General features: G+C 33.1%; 1 protein-coding gene across 1 annotated transcript; it reads right to left on the bottom strand.

The window, feature by feature from the left end:
• Positions 1-585: 585 nt before the first annotated feature.
• Positions 586-5170, bottom strand: LOC145125632 (CemA-like proton extrusion protein-like protein). The gene is made up of 7 exons (XM_079061067.1): positions 4096-5170; positions 3878-3963; positions 3579-3752; positions 2973-3087; positions 1729-1826; positions 1503-1638; positions 586-840 (listed from the first exon to the last, which is right to left on the bottom strand). The coding sequence occupies exons 1-7, from the start codon at positions 4705-4707 to the stop codon at positions 772-774; spliced, it is 1290 nt and encodes a 429-aa protein (XP_078917193.1). The 5' UTR covers positions 4708-5170; the 3' UTR covers positions 586-771.
• Between the last annotated feature and the right edge of the window lie 10539 nt (positions 5171-15709).

Raw genomic sequence — 15709 nt, 5'->3', positions numbered from 1 at the left:
TTTTGTTCAAAACTAGGGAGAATAGTCATATTAAACAAAACCAATAAAATATGAAACAGTAAATCTCAAATTCTAAAGATGTTTTCGACATTTGCTGAATAATTAACTTTTCGTCTTATAAGCTATTCATAGTTTGTAATTTATTTTAATTGATAGTTTGTAATTTATTTTAATGATATTTTATATAATACAACGTTAGTTTTTAATTATACATGTAAATATATTTTTATTTTGTTTTACAGTTGTTATGTAGCTTATCATTTATCAATTAGTTTTTATCAAACACTTTTAATTGAAAAGAAAACATTAAACGAATTAAATAGTATAATTATTTAAGTAACAATTAACAAAATTTGAAATTAATTAAAGAGAAAATTCCATAAAAACCATTGTACCTTCTTTTTTTTTTTTTCTTTTTAACCATCGTAACAATATTTTTCAGTCAGGAGTAAATGATGCAAAATCAGGTCAAGAAAACCCTACGATATTAAAACACTTCTCAAGTCTCATATTCCATTTATTGATGTAAACATCATGAATTGTAAACATCATGAATTTCAAATATTCATTTTTTTTACATCCAGATTAAATGATCATAAAGTTCAAATCAATAAAAAACCAAATGATAAATGAAGATCTCAAATGTGACATATATGATTCATGTCGTATGTTTTTTTATATATAAAAAAAAGGAAATCAAAACAGGCATCTTTTTAAGGCCATATCTTGATTTCTTGAAGCTCAAATTGCTCCTCATGGAATATTCTCTCTCTAATGCCTCTTCATTTCTTGGAAAATATTTGTCACCTTTGGCGATAATCTTGGAAGAAATTTGAACATCTAAAAACCATAAACACAAGATGCTAACATAAATATTTTTTGACAATTTTACCCTCCACAAACATTGACTTAATAAAATCAAGACTAAATGAAAAAAATAGCAATGTACTTCTATTTTTTTTTTTTAGTATTATAGCATCCTATTCTTTTCTTAATAAATTTATTTTGTTATAAAGAAATAATACTTTGAAAAATCTACCCAATTATAACATTAAAATTATCTTTCTATATGGATAATACTCTGCTATAATTGCTAGGTTTTTCAAAGTACAATATTGACATTTGGATGCTATAAAAAACCTTATATTTTGTGTTTTTTCGGATTAAACCTCATATTTATTTTTTGAATGAAAAAGACCTTGTATTTTTTTTTTTGTCATTTTTTCCGAAAAAAACCCTCACCTTTGTATTTTTTTTCCGAAAAAATACCCTCAACCTTCTAAATGCTTCCAAATAAACCCTCAACTTCTTTAGTTTTTCTCAAAAAAACCCTCACATTTTACATTTTTTTTCGAAAATAAAACAACTTTTGTGCATAAAACCCATTTTTTGTATATGGAAAACATTGATACAATTAGGTAAAAGTTTTAAAATTATAAGACTATAATATGAAAAAACAAATAAATGAAAGTACATTGCTATTTTTTGAGTGAAAAACATACCCAAAGCTTCACACATGCATCAAGGATGACAGGAATCAAGCAAACAAATATAACAATGGCAGATTGATCAACATCAAAACCATAATGTTCCACAATTATTTCTAGTAAAGTCTGCCAACCAGATTCTGAATGATACCTGAAATTTTCCAAAAAAAAATATATATTAATCTTTAAGGTTAAAGAAATGAATTTTGACTTTCAAAGGTCAAAATGTTGACTTTTTTACCCGAGAAAAATATCGGTAATAAGTATAATTAAGAATGCCTTCCCAGTGTCTGACACGTTGTTTATTATCTTATACCCTGTAAATTTCAGCAAAGCTACCTACAAATAAAAGAAAAAAATCGTTACTTTTTTTAAGCAAACATTTTAAAAATACACAATCTTAAAGCATTTTCTTTTACAATAAAGGGTTAAATACACATTAATGCAACACCTTTTCATATAAAATATACAACAATTTATTTCCGAACTAAAAAGATTTTATATTTTAACATGTTGTGGTTGCATTGGTCATTTCAATTGCATGAATTGGCAAAAAAGTGAAAACATTGTTGCAAAAATAAGCATTTAACATGTGGCATATAATGAGGTAACTGATTAAGAGTTACATTATTGCATATTTTGTACAAAAAATGTAATTTGGTTGAATTTTTTTGTTCAAAAACCACTTTGGCTGTGTTTGGCGCGACACAGTCTGCTGATAAGCTAGTTTATTTTTCGAGTTTTTTTAAGTTGTTATGTTTGGCAAACCAAAAGGTAGCTTATAAGCTAGCTTTTTAAAAAGCTACTTAGACTAGCTTTTCAGGAGCTTTTTTTTTAAGTTTCCAAATATACTCCTTAATTAATTACAAAAAACATATTCTTCTAAATGTCCTTTTATGTCATTTTATATCTTTCAGCTAGCTTGTCAGCTAGTTTTACCAAACGTTATTTTTTATCAGCTAGTTTTTTAGCCAACAACTAGCTTTTCAGCCAACAGCTAGTTTTTCAGCTAGTACGTCAAACATAACCTTTGTTGTATCATCTGAGAAAAATGTGAAACATTGTTGCATAAATACATTTTTAACCCTCAAAGTAAACTAAGTCTACATTTGACTTTTGAAAGTCAAATTCATTGGTTATAATTTATAAACATCACCATGTACACATCTCCTAATGATTCATTGTACACATAATAGTAGGCTATCATAATAAGACCATTCATATGCATGTAAAGTTGTAAACAATTGAAATGAGGGTCAATTGCAGAAAATAGATACATATTTTACTCTTTTCAATTTTCATTATAGCAATGTACTTGCATTTCTTTACCTATAATAGCAACATACATATATTTTATCATGATAATAGCAACTTACTTGCTTATGTAGTAAATGAAGTGCATTGCTCATATTAGGAAAAAGGAAAAACATGATTATATTACAATAATGTGATTTCTTTTAAAGGAAAAAGGAAAAGAGAAGACACCTGATTTTGATTGAAATACAAAAGAAGAAATAATGATATTCCAAATACCATATCCGACCATATATTAGCAAATGCACTACGGTTTATTAATCTCCATTCATCTCTCAATTCTAATCTGTGACAATAACAAACAAAACAAACATCATTGTGTTAAATTAAAGTTGATTATTGAAAGGGCTAAATGCAAGATTATAGCATCCTACTTTCATTTCTTTCTATTACAATATAACTTATAGCATTGAATACTTTCAATCTTTTTTGTTATTAGGACATTTTACTTTCAAATATATATATATATATATATATATATATATCCAAGTTATAAAGTGAAAATTGCTTAGCAATTGGAGACATAGATACAAGTGAATAGATTCTTTAAGGCATAGTACTTTCAAAGTTTGAAAAATCTACCAAATTATAGCATTGTGCTTTCAACTTTTTTCTTATTAACACATTATAAATTGAAAAATTCATCCAAATATAGCAATGAAAATTTGTTTGTATTTGGATAATATTGCTATAATGAGATTTTCCAACATAAAAAGAAACTAAAGTAGGATGATATATAAACAAATGAATGGAAAAATGTAGAATCATTTAACTTACGCTTTGTGCCTTAACTCTAAATAAAGCTCTTCTTCAGAAATTGGTGGAGATTTCCCAATTTCTACCTCAAATTTGTATCTCTCTTTTTCAACTTTTAACTCTTTAACCATTTCAAGCTTTTGATGCTTTCTTACATCAAGAATCTCTGCTGCAAGTGGTACTGTTTTCACATACCTGTTTAACATATCCACTTAATAATTTTAATCAAGAAATTTTGTAAATTTTGACTACTATAATTAATTTGCTTTTTAGTTGTAGAAAATACATAAAATAGGAGGTTATTGTGTAGCAATAGTTACCTATCAAGAAAAGGCATAAGAACATAATCATGAACCAGAAAATCCAATGCCCATGGTATAATAATCAACACTGCCAAAAACTTAGCCTGAAAGAAGATCGTTATGTTATGGATTTAGAGGTAAATAGTATATAGAATACAAGTTTTTGAGGGAAATGACAAGATTGTCCCTTTAATGTTATCACAAATTCACAATTATGATAAGATGAATAAACTTACTGAATTAACAGAAGCATAGCGAAAAACACGATCTTGATACAATATATCATCATCTTCTCTTCCAAAAACCAAATCCCTAACAGATTCAGCCAAACCTCTTCCAGGGATAATATCGCTTAAATCTTCTTGATCATCTTCAACACGAGGTTCTTGGACCCATGAAGAACCATTACTTCCACCATTTGTCCCATCAAGAAGCCAATCTTCCCACCTCTTTTGCTCTTCATTTTGCACACCTTCTTGCGCTTCCCTCAATTCCACTATCGCTTCAGCTCTCCTTTTCCATGCTTCAAATTTCTCACCCTCGGATACCTCTTCATCGTCGCTAGAATCCTTTCCGAATTCCTCTTCGGCTTCGAGCATTTCATCGTCTTTTAAGCCGAACCAATTGCCATCTTCATCGAAAAAGAATTTCTGCCACCAACTGCGATTTCGGTTGTGTTTTTTCTTTGCGTTGGGGATTAACCTTCTGATTCTCCTCCTTCCGACACCAATTACGTGAACAGGACTATCAAAATATAATGGTTTAAGACTGGTGGATCTTTGATTGGAAAACAACAAGTTGTTATGACAGAAGACCATTGAAGTGCTCATTAAGGAGATGTATACCATAACCCCACATCTTTCAAACTCATATAATGGCGAAGTAAGCTATTTTCTGACTCTATACACGAAATTAAGAGAAACCATTCAAAACCCACAAACGAAATTCCTGTTAATGCTCAATTTTGCATCTATTTGTTATTCGTAAACTGAATGGACGATAACTCCTTGAGAAGTTACCACTGCGGATAAAACCCTAAATGCCCAGAAGAAATGGTGGGTCAAAAACTGAAATGGGTGAAAGAAATGTGTTGTAGAAGAGAATTCAGAATTGTAATGTGAATTTTGATGGGTGTAGCTTATTGGGGTTATTCGTTTTGTGTTTGGCGTTAAGGGTTTATCGGATTACTTTCCTCTCCACTTTCTTCAGCTCGAAAATGCCTGTTTAGAAAAGTATAGGACCAGCAGAAGCCAAGACAGAGTGAGGGGGAGAACGGATAACGGATATCATTCGAGAACAATGAAATGGCCTTTTTGACACGCCAGCTTTGAGTTTGTGATATTTTTCCTGTGTAAACGTATGACATTTCTTTGCCTTATAATTATTATTATTATTATTATTATATATTAAAGTTGTCAAAATTTTTAACAGTAAAGTCGTATTTTTTTGTCAATTTTGGTCCTCCAAGTTACAACATTAACCCTTCATCTTTATGCTTTTGTTCACAAACAACCCTTTCACTTTGGTTTGAATTTTTCATAACCCTCGCCTTTTATTACATATTATTAGTATTTAGTTTTTTGGCAGAAATAGTCCCTCATCATTATTATTATTATTGTTAGACAAAATTACAGGATTGGTCCACCCACCATCTGCCATCATCACCACCACCACCACCGCCAAAATTACATAAATGGTCCATATGGTTTACCCATGGTGACAAATTCAGTCCCTACTACCTGAAAAGACCAAATTACCCTCACATTAACGGACAAAAAGCAACCAACATGCTACTTTACTTTACAAAGCAATACCTTCCGACCCCGACAACACCGGGAAATCTTTTCTAGTTATTATTATTTTTGTATATTCGTAGATTTGAATTTAGGGATAACGAGTATTTTTTTGATTTGTATATATTTGTTGACTAAGTTTTCTTTTTCGTTCGCATTTACCCTTCAACTTTTTTAACTATACACATTTAGTTTTTAATTTTTTTTTTTGTAAAATAAGTCTTTGTTGTTTTTGTACACATTCAGTACTTATGATCATTTTTTTAGATTTTTCTCACGATATCCTACGCGAGATAATCATTAATAAGGTGTGTGGGATTATTCATGCTTATGGTCACCGTCACCGCGACTTCGGCTGTTTGGTTGCTTAGTTCTTGTGGTTTGCTTAGGTCTTGTGTTCTGGACGTCGTGTCTTCTTTATACGATCACAAATTTTAATGATTTTTATATCCATACGTTCGTATTTGAGTCTGCTACAATTTTCCTTTAGATTGCTCCCGTTAAAAAACAATATATTTTTAATTATGATTTTATTAAAAAAAACGTTCATACATACATTCATAAAGAGCGCGTGGATATAAAGATACTAAGTAAAAATATATTACTTTTTAATCGGAGTAATCTAAACGAAAATTGTAGTTGACTCAAATACAAACGCATGAATATAAAGATAGTTAAAATATGTGATCGTATGAAGAAGTTACGACGTTTAGAACACAATACTTTAGCCAAACCACAACTAAGCAACCAAACAAGTGAGGTCGCGATGACAATAACCATGAACAGCTCCAAACACCTTATTAATGATTGTGTCGCATAGGATGACGTAAGAAAACCCTAAAAAAACCGGTCATTAGTACTGAATGTGTACAGAAACAATAATGACTTATTTTGCAACAAAAAAAATATTAAGGACTAAATGTGCAAAAATATTAATGACTAAATCTATACAAAGTGAGAAATATATTACTCTTTTAAGTCATTTTTTCCGGCTTACCTGAAGTAGCCGGTCATAAGGACTAAATGTGTATAGTTAAACAAGTTGAAGGGGTAAATATGGACGAAAAAAAAAAACTTAATGACCAAATGTGTACAAATCAAAAAATATATTACCCTTTTAAGACATTATCACTTGAATTTATCAATATTAATAATTATTATTTGTAGTAAGTTGATTTTGTTTCATTATCGTTTTATTTGCTTTTATTAAGAGTATTTTATACATTTGTGTTTTGAGTAAACTATTAATGAAAATGAAAATAAATAAAACAGAAACAAACTGAAAATAAAATCTTTTTATATGCTAACATTTAATAAAACATACATGAAATTAAAGATTACAAACACAAAGTACATGGACTCATGTTGTTGTAAAGAAAAACAAAGTATAAAGAATAAAGAAGATAATGCAGTTTTAGCGACCAAACTCTATAAAGAAAGGTTGTATAAATATGCATATAGTGGCTGATAGCATAATGTCAGATGAAATTGTAAGAATATTATGGGTTAAATGGATGAGCCAATCTTGATGAAATACAATCTAAAGACTTTCCTAATGATGCAGAAAAAGAGTCAGAAATGATTATTCTTTCTTATTCTCCTGAGAAATTGACCTTCAATATAATTGTTGTGTCATGTCCTCCTTCAAAGCCTATATCGTATGCAAAGGCTATCACGAAGAACCTTGAACTAAACATTCATAAAAATGAAGTTTCAATCAAACGAATTTCACTAAATGTCTTCAAGGAAAATTTAAAGATGGTTTTCCTTCCTCTAAACAATAATCACTTGAAAAGAAATCTTCAAATAGGAAATGTAGAAAGAAAATATACCTAGATTAAGTTGCTTAGATGATTTATCACCAAAAACAGAAGCAAAGGTTGTAGTCCTTTCATTAAGACAAAGGACATTTAGGAAAATCCTCATAAGAAACCAATGATTAGGAATAGTCCAGTGAGTCCTAGGATAGGAATTGAGAACTGCTCAAGTAGCCCTAGAAAGCAACAAGTTATTTTTAATCCAATAGTCAAAGTTGTAGTCCCAAAAACCATTGCCCCAACAGTTGTCATTTCCAAGATCATTGTCTCCAAGACTACACTCCTCACGCTTATGGATCAAATTCCATCACTTCTCATACCATTAAGAACAAACCAAAAATGGTTGAGAATGGTAAACATTGTATGGAGTCCACAAATTCAAGTATGCAGATCAAAATCTTGTTGTTTTTAAAGAGACCTCTAAGAGAAACTAATGGTGTGTGGGGTTAGCCCACACACAATAGCAGTCCGGCATAAAAATAATTATTTACTCGGCCTGCCAAAGCCATTCCAAATGGAAGAGTAGAAGAGAAGGATAGAAAGGACATGATAGAAAAGTAAAACTATTCTCAAGAATCTTGTACAGCTAAGAAGCTGTGGCAAAGAACATAATATATTAATATTATATTAATAGTCTGATACACTATTTAATATAATATTAGATGAAGTCTTCCCTTCCTTGCATATAAATAGAAGCTCCGCACAAACACTCTAGGTAAGTGTTCCTCGCTCATTTCAACCTCACTCTTTCATGGAGACATCTTGGTCTCTGCATAGTCGACTCCATCCCGCTAGCTGAAGTCGACTCTCTTTATACCAACGATCTTACTTGATCGTCGGAGCTTGCTCCCAGGGCACAGTCCCTAGGGAAAGTTTAACGATCTTGTTTCTTGTTGTTACCCAAGTTTTATAGTCGGAATCCAACCACGACGCACACCCGACGGACACATGAGCTAGAGCAACCCCCAAAGAACCGACCACAAAACCAACGTAGAAACAGAAGCCAACACAATCCATTGCTAAGAAAACCTATCATAAAGTAGTTAAGAATATTTCATATAGTTGATAGGTCGGTGAATCATCGCTTACCTTTTGCATCTACCTTGCTAAGCCAAATCCCAAGTAGAAGAAAAGTCCTCCCCGAAGAATTCGAAGAATGTAAGGAAATCATAGTGGAAAACAAAGATGTCTTCTACTCTGGGGACCTTAATCCAGAAGAAATGTATCCGAACTGTAAGTTCCGAAGTTGCACATGCATCCTTTTCAAAGTTAATATTTTAAAAGTAATCTTTTGTCTGCAAAACCATATGCCCTAAGCATACTTTGGAGCCTAAACTAACTGTTTGACTTTACAAGCATTATGCGAGGAGGAACACAACAAAGAATTGTTAATCAATAACACCTTCTCCTTGCACATGACATACATGTTCGGATATATATTGTTGGATTAGGTGTCTAAGCCAATAACTAAATTAGTATAATCTTGAATTATTAGCAAAGTCCTTTTGGGTTGCCATCAAACCTAGTAATTGAATAGGATGACTTTTAGAGAGAGAATGATTTATTGATTTATTATATGATTAATAAATGGCAATAAATGAATTTATTAATATGACATGAAAATAATATATTAATTAGAAATAGTATTATTTAATTAATAATTAATCAAAAATTAAGTAGAATTAATTTTGGGATTAATTAAAAGTGTAGGGACTGTTTGGTTATTTATTGAAAGTTAAAGCAGGAATGCTCTAGAACCCCATGGGATGGGGAGGACGGAAATTGGCTAGGGTAAGCCTAGAATTTTAGTCCATGGGATAAGGATGAGGAAATAAGGCAACTTGATTATTATATTAATTAATCTAGCCATTATCCAAAAACTCTAGCTTTGGCCCCAAGTTCCCTTCAGCTATATAAACACCTCCTTGGCCTCATAATTTCGTCCACTCTCCTTTCCAAGAAGCCAAGGCTGAAATTTTGAGCTCCCCTCTCCTCTCTCTTAAAGCCTCCTTGTTACTAGGGTTGGGTGTGAACCATCAGAGGCACGACACTTGTGGTGCTAGCTTCCAAATCAAAGAAGAAAGGATTCTTGATTGTGTACTACAATAATCAACAAGGTATGTAAACCCTAAACTCTATTTTGATTTTCGAAATTTACCTAGGGTTTTAGGGCTTTTTTCTTCAATCGAATGTTACATCAATAGTGTTATAACTTAGATCTTTAGGTTGCATGTACCCTTAAGTGTTAAGGATTTATTCGCGTTAATACATGTAAGACCCATCAGTGATATCAGAGCGTATGGTTGTCTAACAATTGAATGTACATTGCTTGAACTTAAATAAAAACTCGAATGGAGGAAACAGAATCGACATTCTGTTGCGACACCATGACGTGATGTTCTTCCGCCACGACGTGGTGATCTTCGAATCCGCATATTTTTCCGTTCCGCCGCTACATGGCGATTGTCCGCCACGACGTGGTGGACCCTCTTATTAGCGAAACTTTTTGCTTTGCTTAATTCATAAATTTATTAGGATAACTACTTTAGATAATGTTTTTTAATTGTATATAAAACTGAATAACTATCTTAGTAATTAGATATCCTCATCTTGAATTGTGAATTATCCTTATGTTTTTAATTACATTTAATTATTTGATTAATTAAAAGATAAAGATTAAAAATATAATTGGTTTATGTTAAATTAATTCCTAAATTTCGAAAAATTAATTTAAACCTAGCATTTTGAAAAGTTTTTAAAATACACGTTATATATAATATATTAAAAGTTAATTACTATATGTATAAGATTAAGTCAGTCGGATCGCTAGTATGTCTCATTCACGAAGCTGAACTATAAGGGGGGTATAAGGAAATTTCCTATAAAATGGCGGTTGAATGGATGTCCACTCTTACCTATCACTTCCTTGTTTGGTGGAGGGTCGTTAGTAGAACGGATCTGATAGGGCAAAATAAATTCATTAATAAATATAATGATATAAAAGTAACTAAACCTTTTTATTAAAAATGTCACTTTTAGTTACTTTAGGAAAAATGTGAAAAGTATGCTAATCCAAAAAAATTGCACATTATACTTTATAGTAGTTAGTGGAGCGTGTGTGGTTAACCGACACACTAATAGTGACTATAAAGAACAATAATGGGCATCTCGAAAATTATCATTGATTAATGGAGCGTGTGGTTAACCGACACATTAAAATGAGATGATAAATGACATCAAGAGTGCCAAGCATATTTGTATGGTTATTCACATCTTGTTTGTGATCCTCGGTTTTCCAGTCACAAATAGTAGAGCATAATATGAGATTAAACATGTTATTGATAGATTCAATGAATATCAAAAGATCTAGGAATTCCATAGTTCGAAATTGGTAAATTGATTTTACCTACCTTTATAAATTCGCGATAAAATTACGATATCCCTCTTCTTAGTTGTGAATTGTTATTTTGGATCCTAGCCTTAATCATTTATTATGGGTTAAAATATTAAGGATTATTGTCATCTAACTAAAACTATTTCTTTTTCTTTATAAATGTCTACTCCTAATGCTTCTGCTCCTTCATCGTCTACCCACCATTCTGGTTTCTCCCTACTCTCTATCATGTCCAAGGTGACCTTTGATGGCACCAGCTACAATGATTGGATACACAACATCAAGATGGCTCTTCGATTTGAGGACAAAAAATATGTTCTTGAAGAAACACTTGTTGAGATCGATGAAGCCACTGCTACTCTAGAACAACTAGCCTCTTACAAGAAACACTACGATGATGCAAAAAAAAGTTGCTTACATCATGGTCGCTACAATTTCTCCTTAGTTTCAAAGGTTCTATGAGAACTACTAGCTATATGAGATGAACAATGACCTTGTGGAAAAGTACCACAAGAGAGCTCATCAAGAGAAACATGAAGTGGTCAAGTCCCTCATGGCTTGCAAGATGAAAGAAGGAGAGTCTATGTGCAACCACGTGCAGAGAATGAAAAGATACGTTGAATGCCTTGTTAGGCTCAATGTAAAATTTGATGAGGAGTTGGCCATTGACATGGTCTTGAACTCCTTGCTAAGTTGTTATGAAAAGTTCATATTGGCTTATCATTTGAACAACACAGAAACCACATTGGCCTAACTCTACAACTTGCTACAGACTGTTGAGTCAGGAATGAAGGGAAAGAATGCAGCCCCTTATGTTAATGCTTTTGTTCTCGCCATTGGTAAAGGCAAAGGGAAGAAGAGGAAGGCTAATCCCAAAGCTATCTATAAGAATAAGGCCCAGGCTGGGTTATCTAGCAATGGATCAAAGACAAGGCCCAACTCAGACATTCTAGTTGTTAGTGACCCCAAAGAGGTCACTTGTTACTATTGTAATGACAAGAGCCATTGGAAGAGGAGTTGCCCCAAGTACCTACAAGACCTCAAGGATGGAAAGGTGAAGCCATCGTCATCATGTATATGCACTATTTAAACTAATAACTCACAATCTACTCGTTCTTGGGTCCTTGATACAGGGTATGGTTTTCACATTTTTTCTAATTTGCAAGGACTAAAAGAAAGTGAAGAGGTGGAGCATTGGAGGATGAATCTGGTCATGGGAAATAGGCGATCTTCTCCTATTACCAAGATTGGGACTTATTATCTTGTGCTTAGTAGTGAAGTTAGTTTAGATTTGATTAATTGTTGTTATTCGTCAAAAATGATACGAAACACTATTTCATTTCATGCATTTTTCGGACAAGGTTTTCGTTACTCTTTTAATGATTTGAATGGTTCAATTCTAGTTTATAAAAATGGCATTTTTATATTTGAAGCCTTACCTTGTAATGGTGTGTATGAAACTGTGACTTGTGTTGATAGCTTAGGCAATAGTGTATTTCATATTGATCCGTCTAACGGTTTAGACAAGGCATGTTTGTGGCATCGTCGTCTTGGGCACATTAACAACAAACGCATCGCCCAACTCCAAAAGGATGGAGTGTTGGAATAATTTGACCTAAGACCAAATTATAAATGTGAGTCTTGTCTTTTGGGCAAGATGACAAAATCACCTTTCAGTGGATCTTGTGAAAGAGGTGAAGGTTTGTTGGACCTCATACACACAGATGTGTGTAGACCCTTCAGATCTAACACTAGAGATGCTAATCGATTTTATGTTACATTTACAGATGATTGTAGTAGATATGACTATATTTACTTAATCAAACATAAATCATAAACCTTTGAAAAGTTCAAAGAGTTTAAACATGAAGTCGAGAATCAATTGGATATGAAGATAAAGATGATCTGATTTGATAGAGGAGGAGAGTATCTTAGTATCAAGTTCCACGACTAACTCAAGGAATGTGGAATAGTTTCACAATTAACTCCTCCTAGAATACCACAACTTAATGGTGTGGCTGAGAGGTGCAATCGGACCTTGTTATACATGGTTCGTTCCATGATGAGTCGAGCCACTCTTCCTATTTCCTTCTGGGGGTATGCCTTAGAGACAGCCGGCATATCCTCAATCTTGTCCCTACTAAAAAGGTTGCCAAAACACCTCACGAGATGTGGACAACAAAAGTTCCCTCGTTAGCACATATCAAGGTCTGGGGTTGTGAAGCTTTCACTATACGAGAGACTCATGACAAACTACAAGCCAGAAGTGAGAGATGTATTTTCATTGGCTACCCACAAAAGTCTTTTGGATATTTGTTCGACAAAAATAGTGAAACCGTGGTCTTTATAGCATGAAGAGGAGTCTTTCGCAAGAGAGAGCTCATATGTAAAGAGGACAGTGTGAACACAATTGAGCTTGAAGAGATTCAAAAGTCAACCAATAAAGGAGCCTTAGAAGACACTAGCACCCAACCATAGGAAGAAATTCAGGTTGAGTCAGTTGACAATTCATTACCTCTTCATCATTCTAGTAGAGTTAGCATGTCACCAACGTTCTATGGTTTCCATATAACGTCATATGGTGATACTTTTTTCAATGATCAAACACTGATAAATTTGTATGAGTCAGCTAACTACAAGGAAGCAAAGGCAGGCCCTGAGACTATCAAATGGAAAGAGGTGATAGACAACGAGATCAAGTCCATGTGTGACAACAGAGTTTGGAAGTTTGTTGATCAAGAACCTGGTCGAAAGACAGTCGGTTATAAATGGATCTTCAAGAAGAAGACCGACATGGATGGAAATGTGCACACATTTAAGGCATGACTGGTAGCAAAGGGAATTACTCAAACCCCAGGGATTGACTATGATGACACCATCTCACAAGTGGCTATGATAAAATCTAACCTTCTGATTCTCCTCCTTCCGACACCAATTACGTGAACAGGACTATCAAAATATAATGGTTTAAGACTGGTGGATCTTTGATTGGAAAACAACAAGTTTTTATGACAGAAGACCATTAAAGTGCTCATTAAGGAGATGTATACCATAACCCCACATCTTTCAAACTCATATAATGGCGAAGTAAGCTATTTTTTGACTCTATACACAAAATTAAGAGAAACATTTCAAAACCCATAAATGAAATTCTTATTAATGCTCAAATTTGCATCTATTTGTTATTCGTAAACTGAAGGGACGATAATTCCTTGAGAAGTTACCGATGCGGATAAAACCCTAAATGCCCAGAAGAAATGGTGGGTTGAAAACTAAAATGGGTGAAATGAATGTGTTGTAGAAGAGAATTCAGAATTGTAATGTGGATTTTGATGTGTGTAGCTTAGTGGGGTTATTCGTTTTGTGTTTGGCGTTAAGGGTTTATCGGATTACTTTACTCTCCACTTTCTTCAGCTGGAAAATGCATGTTTAGAAAAGTATAGGACCGGCAGAAGCCAAGACATAGTGAGGGGAAAATGGATAACGGATATCATTCGAGAACAATGAAATGGCCTTTTGACACACCGACTTTGAGTTTGAGATATTTTTCTTGTATAAACGTATGACATTTCTTTGTCTTATAATTATTTGGGATAATGACCTAAAAGAGTAACATATTTTTTTGGTTTGTACATTTTTAGTCACTGGAAGTTTTTTTTTATCTACATTTGCCCGTTAAACTTGTTTCTCTATCCATATCTTACCCTTATGACCGGTTAGTGTGGGTTTAGCCGGTTTCTGGCAGTCTTTTCTTCTCCAATGAGACTCCGAACATGTTCTCCGGTAAGTCTCAGGCCAAAAATCTAAAACAATTTGATTTTTTATTTTTTAGATCAAGAACGGACACATATCCATTCTTCAACTTAATCTATTTAAGAACATACACACACTCATGATGCTCCAATCAATAAATATAGAACAAATATGATGAACTCAAGAGCATAAACACATAAATTGTTTCAGTATGTGACAAAATCAAAGAACTTGGACTGATGAAGAACACAAACTGAAGAAGAACACACATACACAAACATTTGAATCTGTAACAAATGGAAGAAGCCATTCAAGAACCCACTAATCTGGGTTTGTTCTTGTGTTTCATCGTTCTTGGGTGTTCATCTGGAAAAAAAAACTCATATGTGTCCGAATCTGGAACAAATTTGAAAAAGAAAATCAAACCTGTTTTTTTTCCCTTGCTCTCGCTATATATTACATAAACAGGAAGAATAAACAAACCCTAAATTGAACATCTTCTTCCCATAAATTGATGTATATGTTCTTAAACATCTTCATCCCAAATTTCGATTTTGAAAGCATGTTTGAGTTCTTGAAAAGAAATCGATGTGTGTTCTTGAATAAAAATCGATGTGTGTGTAACACCTGTTCCGGGTATTATTTAATTTATCTAATTTTTTTTAGGGTTTTGTGCATTGACTCGGTGAGTTGGGGAGCTCTAACTCGTCGAGTAGAAGTTATTATGAAGACGTGGATTTTAAATCCTACTCGACGAGTCAGAAGACCCCGACTCAACGAGTAGGCGCTGTAAAGGAAAACCCTAATTTTTAGGGTTTTCACCCTATTTAAAGAACATAATCCGCTTCTTGTGGCCTCCCTTACCACCTTATTCGCCAGAGAAAACCCTAGTTGGACCTTGCACCTTCTTGAGTGAGAGGGAGATCTTTTGTGAGCAATTTTGGTGTGGTTGTGAAGGATTTTGGAGCTTGAAGAAGAAGGATCAAGGAGAGAAGAAATAGACCTGACATCTATTTTGTATTGGCCACCATCTTGAGGTATAAAGTCGTTACCTTGATCTCTAGTTGCTTAGATCCCTTTTCTTAGAAGTAAA

The sequence above is a fragment of the Lactuca virosa genome, chromosome 7, assembly GCF_052849685.1.
Source record: "Lactuca virosa cultivar CGN04683 chromosome 7, Lactuca_virosa_CGN04683_v6, whole genome shotgun sequence".
Taxonomy (NCBI): Eukaryota; Viridiplantae; Streptophyta; class Magnoliopsida; order Asterales; family Asteraceae; genus Lactuca; species Lactuca virosa.
This window is presented reverse-complemented; position numbering and strand designations above follow the sequence as displayed.